This window comes from Serinus canaria, chromosome 2, assembly GCF_022539315.1.
Source record: "Serinus canaria isolate serCan28SL12 chromosome 2, serCan2020, whole genome shotgun sequence".
Classification (NCBI taxonomy): domain Eukaryota; kingdom Metazoa; phylum Chordata; class Aves; order Passeriformes; family Fringillidae; genus Serinus; species Serinus canaria.
The window spans coordinates 139,831,307-139,850,651 of NC_066315.1; the positions used below are offsets into that span (position 1 = coordinate 139,831,307).

General features: G+C 40.2%; 1 protein-coding gene across 3 annotated transcripts in view; it reads right to left on the reverse strand.

Annotated features, from left to right (window-relative positions):
- The window catches only part of ATAD2 (ATPase family AAA domain containing 2), a 30,735-nt gene that overhangs the window by 11,157 nt on the left and 233 nt on the right, over window positions 1-19,345 (reverse strand). For 2 of the 3 annotated variants that reach the window (XM_018913659.3, XM_030235065.2), the window contains exons 1-18: window positions 18,951-19,338; window positions 14,694-14,824; window positions 14,147-14,196; window positions 12,600-12,753; window positions 11,486-11,582; window positions 10,999-11,047; window positions 10,558-10,668; window positions 9,992-10,070; window positions 8,981-9,070; window positions 7,966-8,074; window positions 7,622-7,737; window positions 6,729-6,903; window positions 6,019-6,107; window positions 5,510-5,669; window positions 4,055-4,145; window positions 3,315-3,629; window positions 2,263-2,368; window positions 844-1,027 (exon numbers count right to left, since the gene is read on the reverse strand). In XM_018913659.3, coding sequence (XP_018769204.2) covers window positions 844-1,027; window positions 2,263-2,368; window positions 3,315-3,629; window positions 4,055-4,145; window positions 5,510-5,669; window positions 6,019-6,107; window positions 6,729-6,903; window positions 7,622-7,737; window positions 7,966-8,074; window positions 8,981-9,070; window positions 9,992-10,070; window positions 10,558-10,668; window positions 10,999-11,047; window positions 11,486-11,582; window positions 12,600-12,753; window positions 14,147-14,196; window positions 14,694-14,824; window positions 18,951-19,157 — 2,313 coding nt within the window. In that variant the 5' untranslated portion in view covers window positions 19,158-19,338. Of the gene's footprint in view, window positions 1-843; window positions 1,028-2,262; window positions 2,369-3,314; window positions 3,630-4,054; window positions 4,146-5,509; window positions 5,670-6,018; window positions 6,108-6,728; window positions 6,904-7,621; window positions 7,738-7,965; window positions 8,075-8,980; window positions 9,071-9,991; window positions 10,071-10,557; window positions 10,669-10,998; window positions 11,048-11,485; window positions 11,583-12,599; window positions 12,754-14,146; window positions 14,197-14,693; window positions 14,825-18,950; window positions 19,339-19,345 lie in introns of those variants that run through there. The other variant, XM_030235150.2, reaches the window with a different exon arrangement.

Sequence of the window (19,345 nt, forward strand, 5' to 3'; positions counted from 1 at the left end):
TTCAGAGAGTTCCTGTCAAAAGGTGGGGAAGCACACATGGTATATCCAGGCAGTCACTACACAGGATAGTTACTCATCCACAGATGCAACCATCACATAACAAAAGGAAAATTGCTCCTCCTATGTGACAAATGAGCCAGGGAACATGTCTGTCCTGACTCTACAGCTCTCCAATGCTGCTACTAAATTCTGTGAAGGTAAAAATATTTTGATACAGAAATGCCAAACAACAACATGTATTCCCAGCCTAAAACTAAAAAAGAAGGAAACCAGCACTAATCTGGTTGTATTTAATTTTCCTAGTGAAGGAAAGCACACCAGTGTAACAATCTTAGTGTTATATGAATTTTAATTCCTTTACTGCATGTACTGCAGTGCTGCAAGCTGTATATGTAAAAGAAGAAACCCTTTTCCCCCAAACCTTGACTGTCCTATGAATATAATCATAAACAGGGCTTCAGAAAGTGCATGATGCCATCAGGCTGATGCAGAGCCATCTACTGAGAGCACAGAGGCTTAGGAAGCAATGAAAATTTCCTGGATCCAATACAGACAAGCAGGAATTTTGCCACAGAGAGTTCTTTATTAGCAGCACCTCCCATCTTTCAGAGCTGCTAGCAACACCCTCACTGCTTCCTTTCAAAAGGAAAACATGACTATGTATACCATCCTTATACAGTATCATTCCATCTAGAAAAAAAAGTGGATTTCCAGACAGAAGTAAACAAAAGCTTACTCCAACCAGGCCTCCTCCATTAACAATGAATTTTGATTATTTCACAAATTTACATACAGTTTATATTCAGTTTATGAGTCATACCAGATTAATGAGAAAAAAGATACCTGTGCACATGTTTCTTCTGGGGATGTGATGCTAACAAACAAAGCAGGCAGGTCTAGTGTATACACAGGAAACTTCTCCAGGGCATGGATTACTGCAGGTGCCAGATGAAAAGCCTGCCCACACCCTGGATCTTCAACTAATAAGAACCGTGGCCTGAAAGATGTTGGCTGGCAACGAGGATTTCTACAACAGTAAGAAGACAACAAGTTTAAAAACAAGTGATTAATAGGCACACAGATGTTGAAGCTTTTTCCTATATGCTTTTTTTGGGGAGTAAATATACTCCTTGTTCCATGAAAAAATAAACTAAACTGATCAGGAAGACTATCAAAGTCTATTTTCTCAAAAACTGGTACCATGCCTCCACTAAGAAATCTTGCCAGGCCCCAGCCTGTCTGCCATTCCATCAGATGGGTTAAGTAAGAGCTCCTAAATCCTTCAGGGAAGCTGTCCAGCAAAATACACACACAAAACTGGTCAGTGACCTGATATGGGGCAGAACAATAACTCTTTCTCTTTTAAGCACAAACCAATCTGAGTCTCTTCACTCCATGTTCACTACTATTTTCAATGGGTCTTGACTTAAGGTAACTGAGATCTTTACACCTGCCAAGTTCAGCTAAAATTTGGCTGTAGTGCCTGGAGATGGTGGTAAGGAAGAAGCATACCAACATTTTTAGGAAAAAAATTAATGTGGGCACTGAACCACATTAGCTGTATCTGAAGAAGCACACAACTGGATTGGTTAAATTACTTCTATGGTTTCCTCTCTGAATTGTCTATTAATTTCCTAATCATCTTGTTTTATGAGCATGAAACACTTGTGAAGAGGTTTGTGGGTTTTTCCACCTCAAGACTGTCGTACCTTTACTTGCTGAAGTCAAAGATCTTAGAAGAATAACTGACCCAACAGTGACAACAATAATCTACTGCTTCAGCTGTTGATTTATACAACTTCCACAATAAAACATCAAAAGATTAACAAACTCTGTGGGCTAAAGGTACAAAATGTAGACATTTTTCTCACAGTTTTAACAAGTTATTTCTCAATTTATTTCTGATTTAACAATCAGAAGGCAGAAGGGAAGAAGATGGCTACACAAATCCTTAGGGTTCTTTTAAGCTAAAAGGGCAGACAGCACATCTTTTAGATCTTAAACCTCTGGATTAAATCAACATGTTCTGATAATCTGTGGACCACTGACTTAGGCAAATAGGGCAGAGCCAGTCAGTTTGATGGGCCAGAGCAGTTTATTTGGTTAGAACATTAGTACCCAGGTGGATTTTCACACTTACTTCTTGCAAATATTGACCAACCCCCACACACCCATCATTCCTTCATCCAGCACCCCTCACAACAGAACAGTTTACAGACTCAGCCATCTTAAAAATGTAAACATAAAGGGGACAAACGAAACCTGTTTAAAGTGAGGAATTCTGCCTTTTCACGATCAGGTACTTTGTGAGTTGGATTCTCTTCAAAGATTGATGGTGATTCCTCTTCACTGTCAATCACATAATTTCCTAAAATAGGATTTAAAGATGAGAGCTTTGTTGACTTTCCTGAATAGTTCAAATCTCACTCTTGCATTAATACACCTTTGAAATCAGTGCAGGAAACATTCTTGTATTTTTTTGAGGGCATACACAGAATGCTATTTTCTGAAGGCTTCATTCTACTACAGATGTAAGGAAATTGCACGGTTTCTACAAAGCTGTCCTATGTCTCACAATTTGCATCAGGTTTCTTCATTGACAAAAACTTGGGAGTTTTTTTTCCATGGGAATAATTTTGATTAGGAACCACTTCTGTACTTCCTAGACACCTGAAAAATTCAATGGGGCCACTGCTTTTTGAAACAGTTCTCCCACCAGATGTAAGGAAATTAAATGAATGTAATGACCACAGACTTCCATTTGCCCAGAATTAGTCAGAGTATAAAGACCCACACAACTTCTAAATAAGGCTTCCTGAAGATCACAAAAAGGGGAGATAATGGGAGGTGGACAACAGAGAGGGGGTGCAATTATCCATCTCCCAGCCCCAGTGCTTTCACTGTGTTGGTGGGTCTCTGCCTCTGTTTCATCAGTGCAAATAATCCCAACTCTACCAGGAGTGATACTGGAAGAATACTCTCCAGAGATTAGCACAGTAAGTAACAATTCAGACCTCCATTAATCAAGAGAGAGTGTATCAATATTGATTTGTTCTCACCAACTGGCAAACTAAACCTGATCAAGGCTGATGCAGTGAGGGGCATGAGCTCACCTATGCTATGGAAGCCAAGCCCTTAAGTACAACAACTAAAAAACTGTATTTCAAGTCACACACAGCTCCCATCCAGGACTCTGCACATCCAGGTTATAAAACTCAACTGTCATTATGGCTGAGGAGTTTATGTGTGTTATTGCATGTATCAGAAGCTTTTGCTTTGGCAGTATTTTAAATGAGTGGATGTTGTTGTTATACCTTGCTGTTGGTCCTTCTTCAGTGCAAGCTCTGCATGGGGAAATACTCTCTGTAAGGCTTGTAAAATTCTTTCCAATGTGTTTTCTAACAGTGGTTTTAAAATGGGTGATAGTGCTCGCCCAGGTGAAACCACAGCCCTCTGTGAAGCTGGAACAGTCTTCTGCATGGCCATGAGAAAATCCTTTGCTGTTATTTTAATTGAAGCAATGTCTAACTGCAGCTTCTCACTCCTTTCATATATCTGAGGATAGCGGCGGCGCAAAGCACAGAGAGCAGCTTCAGCACATAAGGCTTTAATATCAGCACCACAGTACCCTATGAACAAAACCAGAATCAAATGTTATGTCAGGATCAGGCAACACCAAAGTCAAGGCCAAGAATTCTGAAGTGCAACAATGAAAGACTTTGCATGCAGCCAAAAATTAACAGGGCAAGAGATAATTTAAAGAATTACTGCACTGCAGAGAAGTTTTGACATGTGCCTCACAGCCTGATAGCTTGCACTAAGGAAGCAGCCTCCTAGTCAAAACTTTACTCCTGGGAAAGAGGGCCTAAACCCATACAGTGTTCTGAGAAAAAAGAAAACTGAAAGCAGCATCTGTCTTGGTTTGCTCCCAAGACATGCCAGAAGCATCACTACCTTGCTCTACAGCAAGGCACAAGAGTCAAGCACTGCCTGGAACAAGCTCCAGGTCCCCACGACTCAGCCACGCAGCAACCTACAGTGTTTTCAAACTCACCAACACATTTCTCAGCCAGCTCTTCCAGAAACTTGTCTAATGGCTTCAGGGTCCAGTCTCGTGTGTGAATTTTGAAAATCTCTTTTCTCGCCTGAAAACAAAACACTTGCATTTTAGTTTGCCCTAAATTTTCTCTTAAAACAACCACAACACAAAACCCCCAAAACCTCACAGTAATACAAATACTTTTCATATCTACTAAACTCTGAAGTATTTTAAGGGTCAGTTATTATGCTGTTTTTTCAAGCAGGAAATTTCCTAGTTCTAAATTTGTTACATTAAAATCTTGCTGGGGGCTGCAATGAAGTAAAAGGCATTTACATCTTCTATAAAAAAGTGAGTTTTCCCAAGTGTGAGATCCAGAAGAAAACATTGTAGTAAAAAACCCTAAACTTAACTCCAAACAGATTTTTATGGAAAATTCTCTCAAATTCAGCAAGACTTCATGGTTGCAGTCTCATTAGTTCATCAAATTTGCTCTTCTGAAAGCTCATGCAAGGAAAACAGTCCTAGCACTCCATTCCCAGTTGCTGCTGTTACTATCAAGTAGAACAATAATTATGACTCAAATTACTGTCACTCATCCAGAAAATGTAAAATGTTGCCTATCCCCATCTCTGATCTTAGCAGGACTTTCATTGAATTGTTTTATGGCACACAGACTAACTATGGCAGATTTCTAAAATTCTTCCACAGTGGGGAAGTGTGTATTAGATCTGTTTCATGGCATCTCCTCTCCTGTTCCTGACAGCAGATAAAAACTGGAGAAAAATGTTTGTGTTAAATGCAATGTTTAGTGCACTTTTACCAGCATTCAATTCAGCACTTTCCAGAAAGTGCAAGAAAAAGAACAGTGACAGCCAGAAAGAAAACACAAAAACTGCATTCCAGTTTTGCTTGCTACCCCCACCCACAATATTTTTCTCATTGCCTATTGTCATTGAACTAGAAGCTTCCCTACCCTGCACCTGTGCAGTGATTTCACATCTTTATCCAAGTCCCTATTACTGAGTACCAGTAAGAACACCAATTCCTAACATACTTAATTGGTTCCAGCACCAGCCTGGATCAAAGCTTTTGTTACTAAAAAAGAATTCTTGTCTGCACACCACTTCTTTCAATTTCACAATGCTACAGCAGTTCTTCTTAACTAATTCATAGTCATTTTTAAACATTTTGGTGAGCAGCAGCACCCCATTTTCTTCCCTGGTTGCAGAGAAAGCAAAACTAATAATTAGAGGACTAACTACCTATTACAATCATCTTAATGATATATATTCAGTGCTAGGTCTGCCTTCCACAGTACAGCACAGTCTCTCCAGTGAGCCCTCTTTTGTCCAAGCAGTACAATACTGAGGAGACTTTCACTGCTCCACAATCCTGCTGTGTTGCAGGGATTTGTTACAAAGATGGACTCTGCCACATTAAGCACTGAGGTTGAGTTGAAGTTCTGACCTCTTTGTTTGGCAAGCTGAAGAGAAACTCTCGATCAAAGCGTCCTGGTCTTCGTAAAGCAGGATCTATAGAATCCAGCCTGTTGGTGGCTCCAATTACCACAACCTCTCCTCTGCTGTCTAAGCCATCCATAAGTGCCAGAAGTGTTGATACAACAGAACTAAGAAAAGAATACTTTTTACTCAGCAGTTAATTTTCTTCAGTTCCACATCATCACCAATGCTCACTCAAAGGACAACCTCTTATTGATAAAATGCTGACTAGAAAAAGACAAATCATTTTAAGATATAACAAAATAGATAAGGTAACACAGACCTCGTGGTGGTACCAAGTTTACTGAATTGTTTTAAATTACTATTTGAAGATTATCTGAAATTAAGTAGTACTGAATTACTAGGTTTTTTTCCTATTACTAGGATAAATGAATGTGTCACATTAAGTGAAATAGGTTGTGCTCATCTTTTCACAAATAGCAAGCAGCTTCCATGTTGACAGAAAATATGCCCTACCTATGAACTTGGTCTTGTTTACTGGACCGTACAGGAGCAAGACCATCAATCTCATCAAAGAAAATAATTGAAGGTCGCATCTGGTAGGCCTACAGAGAAAACACAGGAATATTGACATCAGGAAAACAGCACTGTTTGGAGGAGAAATGCACAAACAACACTGTGGTTGCAAAGTCACTGGAAGTAGATTTTTCAGACCAGCATCAGGGATTTCTACTAATTGATCTCAAGTAGTGAAATGTTGTGAGTAACAGAAGGCAGGAACAGAGGTCAACCCACTGAGATGGGTGACAGGAAACAAATCACATCACTGTTTTTTACAGCTATTTGGCAACCACCAAGAACTGACTTAAATGTATTACAGGCTCTGGAAGCAACCTTTGTTACCAATTTCAAAATAACCATGCTTTCAGCCGGCATTTGTTTCCCTCTGATCAGAAGTCACCACCTCCTGAAATCTTTTTTTCTGCTGTTTGGATTTTTCTTTCCTGAGGCAAGGAGTTGGTTGTGTGCTTTGCAAGGCTCTCTTGACTGCTTTACTAATTTTTCCTAATTGCTCTCAAGACTTCCAGCCTCTAAAAATGTTACTGAATAATGAAACACTGACAATCCCACTTCACTGGAAGGAGTTGAGGAAAACAATAAATTGCTCTTGACCACAGAAAGTTAGTTACAACTCAAACAGAACACAATGCATGTTTCCACTGTACCTGATCAAATAACAAACGAAGCTGTCGTTCCGATTCCCCAACCCATTTACTCAGGCAGTCAGCACCTTTCCTCATAAAAAAAGCTACTCTCCTGTCACCTTGGCTACATTCATTAGCTAGTGCACGAGCAACCAATGTCTTTCCAGTCCCTGGTGGGCCATAGAACAGACAGCCTCTGCAATTAAAAAAAAAATTCACATAAGAAAAATATCAGAGAAAAGTACCTGTGACCACCCTCATCCCTGAAGCACACAACTGTTCTCTCTTAAACAAAGCTCTCTTCATTGTTTGTTATATTTTTAAAGTTACTGAAGACAAAGAATCTGAAGTCCTATTTCAATATAACATGACTGCGTGTTGATGGCCTAGAACATATAAATCTAACAATTAAATCTCTAATAATTTCATTTCATAACACAGAACCCATTCAGCTGTGTAAAAAGTGGACAGGTGCATTTTTAGCCCAAGCACAGCCAGTACTGCAAGGTTTTAGTTATAAGTCCACAGTCTACACAACTGTAAATCTGATACTGGAACTCTTGAAAAAAAGAGTTGGTGGGACAGACAATTGGGCTTCCCCAAAACAAAACTGCAGTTGACTACCACTTACAGGCTGATCAAGTCCACTTGCATGTAGAACTCAAAACCTCTTCACCACCCCCTTTTTGAAGGCAAGACACTTTTAAGAGATAGTCTCACCACAAATCTTTGAACCTACGTGCATGCTGGATTCTATCCTTTTTTTAAAAAGTTACTTTTTTCTACTGCTAAAAGAACCCAAAAGCATCAACACTTAAAATTTTGAAGCATGGAAACATAACAATACTTCAGAGTTGAATATTTTCCTGAAAATAGGTGAATTAGAATTTACAGCTTTAAATAGCAACACTTACCTTGGAGGTTGAATTTTGAACCTCTCAAAGACTTCTGGATAAAGCAATGGAAAAACAACCATCTCTTTTAAAGCAGAAATGTGGTCAGCAAGACCACCAACACCATCAAAACGTACCTTAAGATGGAGACAACAGAACACATTTTAGATGTTAAAGCTGCAACCTCGATAAAGTTCCATCAGAAATTAGATGTCAGCACAAAGGAAACATTCATGCCAATTTTCAAACTGCTTGAAACGAAACTATAAGCCAAGGAAGTTATAGACAGCACAATACTGTGCTGTCTATAAGGTCTCATAATTACTGAAGATGTCTCAGTGACACAATGAAGTAAAAATACTTACTGAACAATCTATTTGCACTGGATCAACATCAGCCAGACTCGCTCCGATTTTGATGTGATCTTTGTGAACTCCCTTTAAGTCACTTTTCCGAAAGTTGACAGGAAGAGACCTGATTTGAATTAAGGAGAAAAAGAAAGGTGCCTTCTAACATACAATGTAGATTTTTGATTTTCTAATAATAGAAACTGAATGCAGAAGATCTTATAAATGAGTGTAAACTTCCTGAATTGTTAAGTATTCATTCCAGCTGTTTTATGATTAATGTCCATGAATAAAGAAAGGAAAATGGTCACTCCAGATATTAAACTGAGTTAATTATTTTAACAGTTCTTAGCACTTATACATGCCAGTCAACAGATCATATATAGGAATACAAGCTTAAAACAAGATATCCCTTATTTGTAGACCTCGGCAAGGATTCATGTGAGGAAGTAAACTGCCCCTCTCCTAACCCCCCCACACACTGATACTTTTCAAATACTTTTAAATCCTGTATTCAAAAAGTTACAGCCCAAGCCAATATTTATTTCAGTTGGTTTTAGCATTATAAAGGCTGCCTATCACTGCCAGTCCTTCCCAAGGCCCTGGAACCTGTGTGCCAATAGACTACTCTGAAAGACATCTGAGACATCAGGCTGTTAGACTGTTACTAAAATAGTTTTTCTAGAGCATTTGTTAAGAAACCAAATCCCCTTCATTTCCTCTACTTATAACATCCCCTGTTACAGTGGATTACTCTCTGAATCAGCTACTGTAAAGCATAGGAGCAGCAGAATTTTACACTGAGAAACTTCATCTGTGTTGTTATCCCCCCTTCCCACCTTGAAATCAAATTGCTTATTAAAATCTATTCTAAAAATCCAGTTGTAGAGAGTCCAGTTACAGTTGTATCAACAGACAGGATTGCCAGAATTTAGAAACTGAACAAGATGAAGATGGTAACACTACACAGTTAGGAAGATGTAAAGTCCTCCCAAGTAGTCTCCTTCCTCCCCTGTTCTCCAATTGCATTAACCTTCTTAAATTTCTGTTCCTCTGCCTCTCAAAATCCTCTTCATCATCAGATGAGGAAGAGGAATCACTGCTGGGGACTGTGTGTCTCCGTCTGCAAACATTTAAACAAACAATTAAAAAAATTAAAATAAACAGTAAGTAATATCAAAATTGAAGTGAACACTGTCTCAGTTTACTTTGAGATCTAATAAATTTCCAGATTATTGCACTCCTTATGAATCTGATTTCAAACTACTTTATGTGATTTTCCTAGTGACAAAATTTCATTTCTGTTAGGAAGATGTTTAACCAGTGTGCAAAGAAATTTCTTAACCAAGTTACTCTTTTTGTCCACACGCTCTCACCCACAAATCAAGTTTCACTTAGCATTATATATCTACTGTGAAACACCAACCTCTTAATTTCAAAATATGGTTTCATAACTCCCTCCTTCCATAACTGCCTAATTTCAAGGATGCTAAATAAAGTACTCCTATCTACAACACTTGCAGGATGATAAACCTATTTGTCATTACTATTGAAATTTGTAATTTAGAATTTTACTTATTTTTCTTGCTTTAAGTATAGTTTCACACAGAAGCTGGAACTGACTCCAAAGAGAAACCAGAATCAGTACCTGACTGATTAAAAAAAATCAATAAAACTTCCATACTCTCTCTAATTGAATTTGTTTTAGTTTTAAGAAAATTATTTGCATCCCTCAAGACAAAACAGTCTCAGATTTTCAGAGGAAGACTTTGGCTTCAATTCCAGAACAAATTAATTTAGTTATACAATCTCAGCCATAACTCTCTCATCACCACAAAAACTGCATTTTCTAATAAAATCTAATGGCCAATGAAACAGATAGGCTTTCCTCCAATATTTGCTTTCTTTATTCCCTCAGACTACCACAGCAATAACCATACTGTTAATATCTAATTACCAAGAGTCCAAAAACCCTTGAAAGCAGTATTCAGTCATTTGACTGACAGCACTACTTAGAAATAATTATCACTAACCAAACTCATACCTGTTAGTTCCCTTGCATGAATCTCTCTGTCTGACAGGTGATGGCCTGTCTGAAAAATACATCTTACGTTTTTTTGGTTCTGTTCAAAGTAAAAAAATTGGAACAATGTTACAAACATTTAACATTAAACATTACAAAGTTTAAGAGAAAGCAGGATACTAAGAGGCAGAGAATGGGATGTGTTATCACCCATCTTGAAGTTCTAGGGAAGTTTCAAGAGGGGGGAGGAAGAGGTTGTTTTTTAAAATCAGTACACAATAAAAGAAAAAACATACACACCTGAGTTTTAAGAACTGAAAACCACAAGAGTAAGGTCATCAAGTCTGTTTACTTACTATTTTTTCAAGGATACATAGGTATTATTTTTATTGAAAAATAACAATAAGGATGCCAAAAAGCAAAGAAATAGAATGCGCAGAGGATATATGAACTTAATAAAATTGCAGGTAAGATATTTGAATAGAAGTTGAGTGTGTGTAGGTATTTTCATTAAAAAAAAAACAACATAACACTCCAACTTCCATGCAAGAAATTAGTTCTTAAGAGAAGTTGTGCCTATAACCTACTTTGCAATGGAGCTTGATAGCGCTCAACAGTTTTCCTCTGCCGAAAGGAGTAACGCTTTCGATTGTCTTCACCATCGTCTTCTTTGGCTTCACTTTCTTCTGAAGAACCCCCTGCACATCAACATTATATTGCACTGCTTAAGTACTGTTGCAAATTATAATAAATTCACAATGCACTATGTCACATGTATTTCCACCATTCCACAACCCTTCCTTCTGTAAGAGCTTTGGGCAAACAACTTCTCTTTTCCTCTGAAAACCTGTTTTGAGCTCACTTTAGTACAGCCCTAGAGTCTCTGTCAGTAATGTCAGTAGCAGCACAAATTCTTTTCAATAGATGAAAAATACCCAGTAGTTCATCCCATCTCAATTATTTAAGACAAAGCTTTTGGCTAGAGCATAGTCAAGAAAACACAAAACAGACTTATTGAACAATGCTACCTTGATTATCAGCTATTTCTTCATCAGTCCTTTCCATATCAAGGCTTTCCTTAAAACAAACAAACAAACATGAAAGACCAATCACATATAAGCAGAAAACCTGTGGGCATATTTGGTGCCTATACAGTATCATTATCAAGGCACTCCATATACACAGAAGATTTAATTATTATACAGCAAGAGAGAACAGGAACATCATTCTGGAACCCAGGATTAATAAGCTTAATAAGACTCTAAAATAGGAATGCAGATCCAAACAAAAAAAAAAACAAAACTATGAAAGCAGGCTAAGACAAAGTTTAGCAAACAAAGTGACTGCCATTCAAAAGGGCAGCGGACTAACTTAATTTAATAAAGCAAAACTAAAAGAGAAGAAATATGACTGCTCTCTATCATTTAATCACGAGTTCCTCTTGGGGAAGGAAAATCATCTCCCTATGTTAAATACCCTACTTTTATAAAACCAGCAAAATAAATTAGTGTCTACTTCTTCTGTATCATGGAACTCCTCCAGGTCTCCCATCCTTCGCCGTCTGCGCATCTTCTCCATGTCATCCATTTTTTGCAAGACTGCTTCTGCAGTACTAAAATACAAAGTTGACATATGAAAGCAAAAATAGGCAAGTACAGAAAAAGCCCATTTAAAACAGCACACATAACCATCATATTTTAATACAGTGTGCACAATGCAAAGCATTGACACTTAGCCAAATTTTTCAATACTACTTAAAAATTAGGTCAAATGTTTACTTTTTATAGAGAGAATTAAGAACAAATGTACAAGTATATGCATTGTTTTCAGGTTTATTTTCCCCCTCTTGATGAATACAGTAAAAAAACTCAACTATTTTGGTAGGAAAAAAGAATTCTGAGGATCACAGTAAAGTAAAAAAGAAATTATGGCAGTTTTTCATAGCACTTAGGTTGCTCTGCATGATAGCATTGATTCACTTGTTCCACAGCCTTCTTCAGACAACAGATTGCTTCTCTACATTGCTATTTAAATTTCACATTGATTTTCAATGACTACTTATGCTAGACACAACATCTTACTGCTGTTACACTTTGCAAACCTTTCAGAAAATAAATTTGAGTTTGGGCTTCACAAAGGGAATTAAGCCACAGACAGGCAGAAACACACGGATTGCTTCACTTTGCCAGTATCTAACTTTCCTTAGTATCTTAAGTTAAATCTACTCAAAGTCACAACGTAAACTGATTGTTTTGGTTCACAACATACAAACCTACCCAGCCCATACATACCAGACCAGGTGGCTCAAAGCCCCAACCTGACCTTGAAGCTTCCAGGGAGGGGGCATTCACAGCTACTCCAGGCAACTTATTAAAGTGCCTCAGCACCCTCACAGTAAATCATTTCTTCCTAACATCTGATCACTCAGATATAGCACATACATAGCAGCTCATAGGAAGTCTCAGCCTGACCAATGAATGCAAACAGCTCTTGCTGCCAGGAAAAACAATACCTTTTCCTGTTGTCAAAGAAGGAGAGAGTCCCTAACCAATATTTTGCCATAGTACAAAGGGTTGTTAATAAGGCTTATGGTAGTAGCTTTGCAAGATGATGAGAAAAACCTCCTTACTTTGTTATAAGTTTGTCAAACAAAACAGATTCATTGGTAGCAGAATAACGGCTTTGTTGAAGTCTGCAGCTGCGGCGAACCTCCAGATCCCCATTTTCTTCACGGACTTGCTCTGCAGCTTTTGCATCAGCTCTGGTCTTCAGTGTTCTGGACACTAAAATGCAATAATATGTAAAACTTTCTCTGATGGAAAATATGTCAGTCCCTTTATTTCACTCTTGCTCTAGGAAAATATAAAACCCCCCAACCTTTTATTTTAAACATTTAAATACCAAATTGAAAGTTATTTTTGTGATCGCAGCATTCAACTTAAAGTACCTCTGCTTAAACCACATATTTAAAAGTCTGATTTGTATAGCAGCTTTTTAGTAGACTGGAAAGCCAAGCAGATGAAAACAAACACCCAGCTTTTTTTCCATGTAGGAGGCAAATTTATTCTGGTCAGCTCTCTCTAGGAAAGTGAAAACAAGAAATGCCTACCTCTAAGGGGTTTTCCCTCTATTCATGTAAAATTGTATCAAATAGTTTTTTTCTAAAAATTGCTTATATGAGAGATCTGTTCTAAAGATGCCTGGTTTTGGTACACTGTGTAAGCATGCATCGTTTTAATTTTCTGCACCATGACACAAAAACCCTAGAAGACAAGAAATGCCTCAAGATAAACTCCCAAATATAAAGAACTCAAAGGCACATGAACTTTTAAAGCAAGAACTTTGCTTGCTTTAAAAGAGATCTGCCCAATATCTACCAGATAGCATCCTTTGCTATGGGTTCATTACAACTGTTAAGAGAGGTCAGCGAGAGTAACAGATGTATCATATCACCACAGCATTTTAAACACAGGTAGGTTTGATCTCATCACCACCAACTATAAAACTAACTTTGAGCTCAGTAAACAATTTACATTGGCCAAGAGGAACTTGAGTTACTACATACAAAGTGCATTTTGGGTCCCTTCCCACGTTCAGCCTGTAGCTGGCACAGTGCTGCCTGGAGCTAAAGGATTTTCCCAGCTGCTACAAAGTGGCCTCACAGCACCAAGCCTGCTTGTGTACTTAGTATGGCAAGTTGGTTCAAAGGTGAAATGGCCAACTTCAGGGACACCTTCCCATGCCAGTGTTCATCTCATGACTGAATTACTTTATAACTGACTTGTGTACAGTACTGCAATATCCCCTCCTACCTGAAAGACCGATTTACAGTTAACCTGTAAAGTTAACCAGCTCTGCAGACCCTAGAAAAATCACTGACACAAAGAAACATGAGCTAAGGAACAGACTCTTTAAGGCCCAAAAAGTCAGGAATTTACACTGTATTCTTCCCAAGCCTGAAAGGAATTAATGGCGTCTCCTCCTATATGCACCTACCACCTTTCGTAAAACTCACTGGAAATTCCTTTCTTTGTTATATCTATTCTCACAACCTCAGGTGATTTTGGCTGATGAGTTCAGAAGTTTTTGGGGCCAAGTTAAATGGACAAAGTGACAAATGGAATCCATCTCAGAAATCTGGCTAAAAAGGAATCCTAAGGAATTATCACTACTTACCTTCTTTATAGTCTTCCTTTTTTGGGCCTGATTTTGGCTTTGCCAACTGCCTACATTAAGAAAGAGAGAAGAAAGGAGAACAGAATTGTATTAGAAGTATTGTACAAAAGTACTGAATCACATTGCATTGCACATTTCTCCCTCAACACTGGGGAACTTGAATCTGGTGCTCCATGTCATGCAAAGAAAAGCCTGTAGACTCCAGGGAAGATTTGGATCCCGAGTCTGCTGTGTACCATATGCACACAGCTCTCTAAGGACAGATACTTCCCAGCATGCTCATCTTGATGTCTCAACAGGGCAGGTAATACCTCAGTAACCAAAGTGGAGATCTCAAAGGACTGGGAGGAGATACATGCCTTTTGTAGAAGCAGAACGCTTTTACTAAGAAGAGTGTTTCTAGTTCTAAGACACTGGCACACTAACATAGTCACATTCCCTTGTGGGTTTTTAGCTGTAGATTTATCATGATGTGACTCACTGTGCATGCTTTCACTTTTGCTTTTCATTCTATGACTTAGAGATTGAACACCTAGAAATACAATACCTCAAAAAGTGTCGATTGACATTTTCACTTAATATTTCCATGCTTTTGTCAAAGCTAGACTCTGAGCAGCGCGGCATGTTTTTTCTCATCGATCTTAAACAGTGTCCATTGAAACATTCAGAGGAAAATTTCTAGGAAAAGAAGGAAGAATGTATTTATCTGAACCACCTGTTGCCTCATTTGATCAAGTTTAGTCTGTTACACTCCTGATTCAAGAGAGTTGAAACCAATGGCAAGGAAGCCTCGAACCACTTCTGCACCAAGAAGTAGCTCTGATGAAAAAAACACACCAGATTTCAAAGAAAAAACCCAAAATCTTTTATTTCAAAATTGGTTCAGTGACCCCAGTAACCAAAATCTCACCTATAACATGCAATTGTTCCCCCCCTTTGGGAAGAGACAAAAATTACACTGCTTTGGGGGTGTGGGGCAAAAAAAAAACCCAAAATAACAACAACCAACCAAACAAGCAAAACAATAGAGAGACAGGAAAGCCCCTCTGCTTGCTTTGGATCAGCTGATGGACTGTGTCACTCCTTGTTCCTGAAGGAACACCTTTAGGTGAGCTTTGTGCCTCCCAACTGTCTTGGAACATATCTGGGAATATTTACTTAGATCTACTGCTCATAGATCTCTGTCACCATTCCTTCGGTAACAGCACATATTAACACTCTGTAGCTTGTGCATTTGCCACTAGCAATTGAGAATCTGCTTTCCTGTCACTTCAGTTACCTGCACTATTTGTGAATGTGGATGCTAGAAGTTCCTATAGAACTCAGCCAGGCAGATAGTTTCCAATGGGCTAGAATCAGAACTTAGGCCCAGCTGCACCCAGCTCTTCTGATCTCTGAGGAGCAGCTGGAACCTAAGGGGGTTAATTTTCTGCTAGATTTCTATATATTTAATGCAACTGAAAAATTCATAGTACTGAGATTAAAATCTTTTTGGAAGAGCTTTCCTCCTCTCTCTGTTCCATTTATAATGGCATTTAGAGGGCTATAAAAAGACTTCCTTCCAGAGGGTAGCATTTATCCACAGAAAACCAAAGGGAACTCAGGATACAGTTCTTCATGGATGTTGATCTTGTTCACATTGGTGTTTCTGCAAGGAGGATGCTATTGACTTTTACTGTGTGAGGAAAGCTGCAATGACCATGGGAAGCACTTGCTTCATTTACAACCCAAGGTCTCACTGCAAGTATGCCAAACTAAATCTCACACTAAGAAGGGCAGAAACCAGACCAGACTATTCTACTTCTCACACTAATGTTAACAAGAGGTAATTCCACTGATTGATGGAGATGATGAGTGAAGAAGGACCACAAGGATGTCGAGAGGTTATGCAGGGAGAAAATTACTAGGGCTACAGCACAAACAGAATTTAATCTGACTACTGCCATAAAAGATGACACAAAACATTTTTACAAATATATCAGCAAGAAAAAGAAGTCTGAAGAGAATCACATCCTTCACCTGATGTACAGGCAAACATATGGCAATGGTTAAGGAAAAGGCAGAAGTACTTTGTCTCAGTCTTTAACAGTTAAACCAGCAGTCCTCATGGTACCCAGACAGGGACAGAGAGCAGAATGAAGCCCCCATAACCCAGGAGGAAACAGTCAGTGACCTGCTACACCACTTGGACACCCACACTTCTACTGGCCCCAATGGGATCCCACCCAAGGGTACAGAGGGAGCTGGCAGAGGAGCTTGCCAACTCACTTTCATAGAATCATTAAGGTTGGAAAAGACCTCCAAGATTGAGTCCAACCTCTGAATGATCATCACTTGGTGAAAAAAACCACAGCAGTAAGTGCCACATGCAGTTATTTCTTGAGCACTTCCAGGGGTGGTGACTCCACACTTCCCTACACAGCCTGTTCAAGACTTAACCACCCTTTTTGTGAAAAATTTCTTCCTAATGTCCAACCTGAACCTTCCCTGGTGCAGCCAGAGGCTATGTCCTCTTCACCTGTCACAGATTACCAGAGAGAAGAGGATGATCCTACAACCTACAACCGCCTTTCAAGTAGTTAAGGATGATAAGGTCTTCCCCAAGTCTCCTTTTCTCCAAGTTAAAACACCCCCAGCTCTCTCATCTGCTTCTCACATTACTTTCTAGACCTTTTCCAGCTCAGCTGTCTTTCTCAGGACATATTCTAACACCTCAATGTCTTTCTCATCAGGAGAGGCCAGAAATAGATACAAGATTCAAGGTGAGGCCTCACCATTGTTGAGCCCAGCAATCACTGCCCTGGTCCTGCTGACCACATTGTTTCTGATACAGGTCAGAATGCCCAGACAAAAAGGGAATTCTGGAGCACACTGCCCTCAAATACAGGCCACAAAAACAAACTTGTTCAGCTTTGGGAATTATAACCCTATAACTAGGGTTATAGACCTGGAGATACATGGCTTCCAAAGGGATAGCAACCACTTTGGATCTCACTGAGAGACTCACTCATGAAATTTACTGGGACTGGAAACCTGGAAGAGAATAAACTCAGCAGATGTCTGTTTACCTTAGATCTCCTGTTGTATGGTTCTTACTGTCTATGGATGAAACGAGCTGTATAACTAAAGATAAACCATATGCTGATATCAGAAAAAAAAGCAAGAGCTGCCACCACTACGTCCTTGCACACCAACAAGACAGGAAAGAGGCATCAGGACTTGAAAATGAAGCTAGCACCAGTTCTCATGATCTCTGTCAGATGGAGCACTTCTACATTATCTCTACAGTTAAAACCTCCAGCAGTGCCCAGCATCCTACAAATGAGGTGATGACTTCATGCTCAAAGCACAGGAAAGGTCTACAAAAAGGAAGGAAAAAAAACCCCAAAGAAAAAACAAACCCTAACTAAAGAACAACCTTGCAACCATTTTCATAACAATGACTCTGCTTTAGTTTCAGGAATAACTTTACATATAGCTTCCTCATTCCTGTTTTCCACAGTGAGAACACATGCCAACAGGATTATCTGCCTAATGCTTCACAGCCTTCCCTCCTGAGCAAAGGCTGAACGAGCCCCCAACAGCCATTTCTAGCGGAGACTGCAAAAACAAAGCAGTGATCTTTAAGAAGATTCCATGACTCTTTTTAAGTGGGGTAAAAAAACCCACCACTGCAAGGACTTCTCCCTTTTTAGTTCAGTAGTCTTGAATATAATGGCACAAACCATAAAAATATAAAATTAATTCATACAACTGAGACTCCTGAAAGACTTCTGCTGGAAGGAAATAGAGTCTTTGAGAAGCATCACTCCAAGGCAGGGCTCCCCTGAAGAGCAGAGCACTTTTAAGTCGGATCTGGTCTGCCTTTATTTGTCACAGAAATGCAGGACAGCCTGCAGAGTGGAGCCTGACTTGGAAATAGCAGAGGAAAGTTTTAGTTTTTTGAAAGCTATGTTAAAAACAATGGAAAGTGAAATGATTCACTTATTATAGCTGCAATGCTGAGATGCAGGGAGCACAGGCCACTTGATATCTATCCTTTATCTTTGTGCTAGTTGTCTCTCTTCTAGCAGGGCAGATCTAGATTATAGTAAGCTCAAGTAACATTTTCACCGGTTTAGGTTATGCACTTTAATTGAGTACAAATGAACCCTGATTTCCACACATTTTCTTTTTTAGAGCATCCAAAGTACTATTTGGATACACTTGACTAAGGAGTACTTAGTGAAGCGCTTAAGGACTGCTTAGCAGGCCTACAAAATATACGGGATCTCTGAGGCCAACCAGAATGCCCTCAGAGATCCCATATATTTTGTATCGTGCCGGTTTTGTTGCATTTCTGTCATCTAAATAGAGAGCCCTCCATAAGCATTACTGCAACTAAAGCAAAGAGCTTTCTACGATCTTCTCAAGGTAACTTTTTCAGATAAGGAACTGAACCAAGATAAACATGACACGCAACACAGCAAACCAGGAGGCCATGCAGGCTTGTATTCCCAAAGGCCGGCTCTCAGGTCGCTGCCACGACCCCCGGACCAGGACTTGCGCCAAGCCCCCTTTAGCAGTGGGGGCCGAGAATGGAGGGCGGGCCAGCTGCTTCTTCACATACCCCCAACGGCAGCCACCTGCCCCAAACACTCAGTTCTCCCCTCTTTTTCTCCTCCACGGAACACCACTCCGCAGCGTTTTCTCCGCTCCTCCCAGCAGCTCCCGGCCAGCACCGGCTTCCCCCGCCGCCTCTCCGGGCCCAGAGCACAGCGCTGCCCGCCAGGCCGTGCTCACCCCACCCCCACCCGCCACTCACGGCCTCCTCGGCTCTTCGGGCACCCCTGGATACCGCGGCCCTGGTGGACCCGGAGCGCGTCCATACGCGGTGGCTTCTGAGCGCGGGGGACTCCAGGGAAATGAACTCGGAGCTGGAGTTCAGGAGGTCGAAGGGGGGCCGCCGACAGCGACTGTCGCGGGCAGCCATGCGGGGCGGGCGGGCAGCGCTGCTCCGCAGAACCACCATGGCGAGGGGGGACGCGACCCCGCGCCCGCCGGCCGTGCGCTCCGCCCGGATCCCTCCGCCGCGCTCCCTCCCGCTCCCTACGGCCGCTACTCCCGGCCCGCGCACGGCGGAAGGGCACGCGGCGCACTGCGGCTCCCCGCGCCTCAGACGTTTGGCGCCGAAAACTCGGAGCGCTGCGCCGGCGGCGC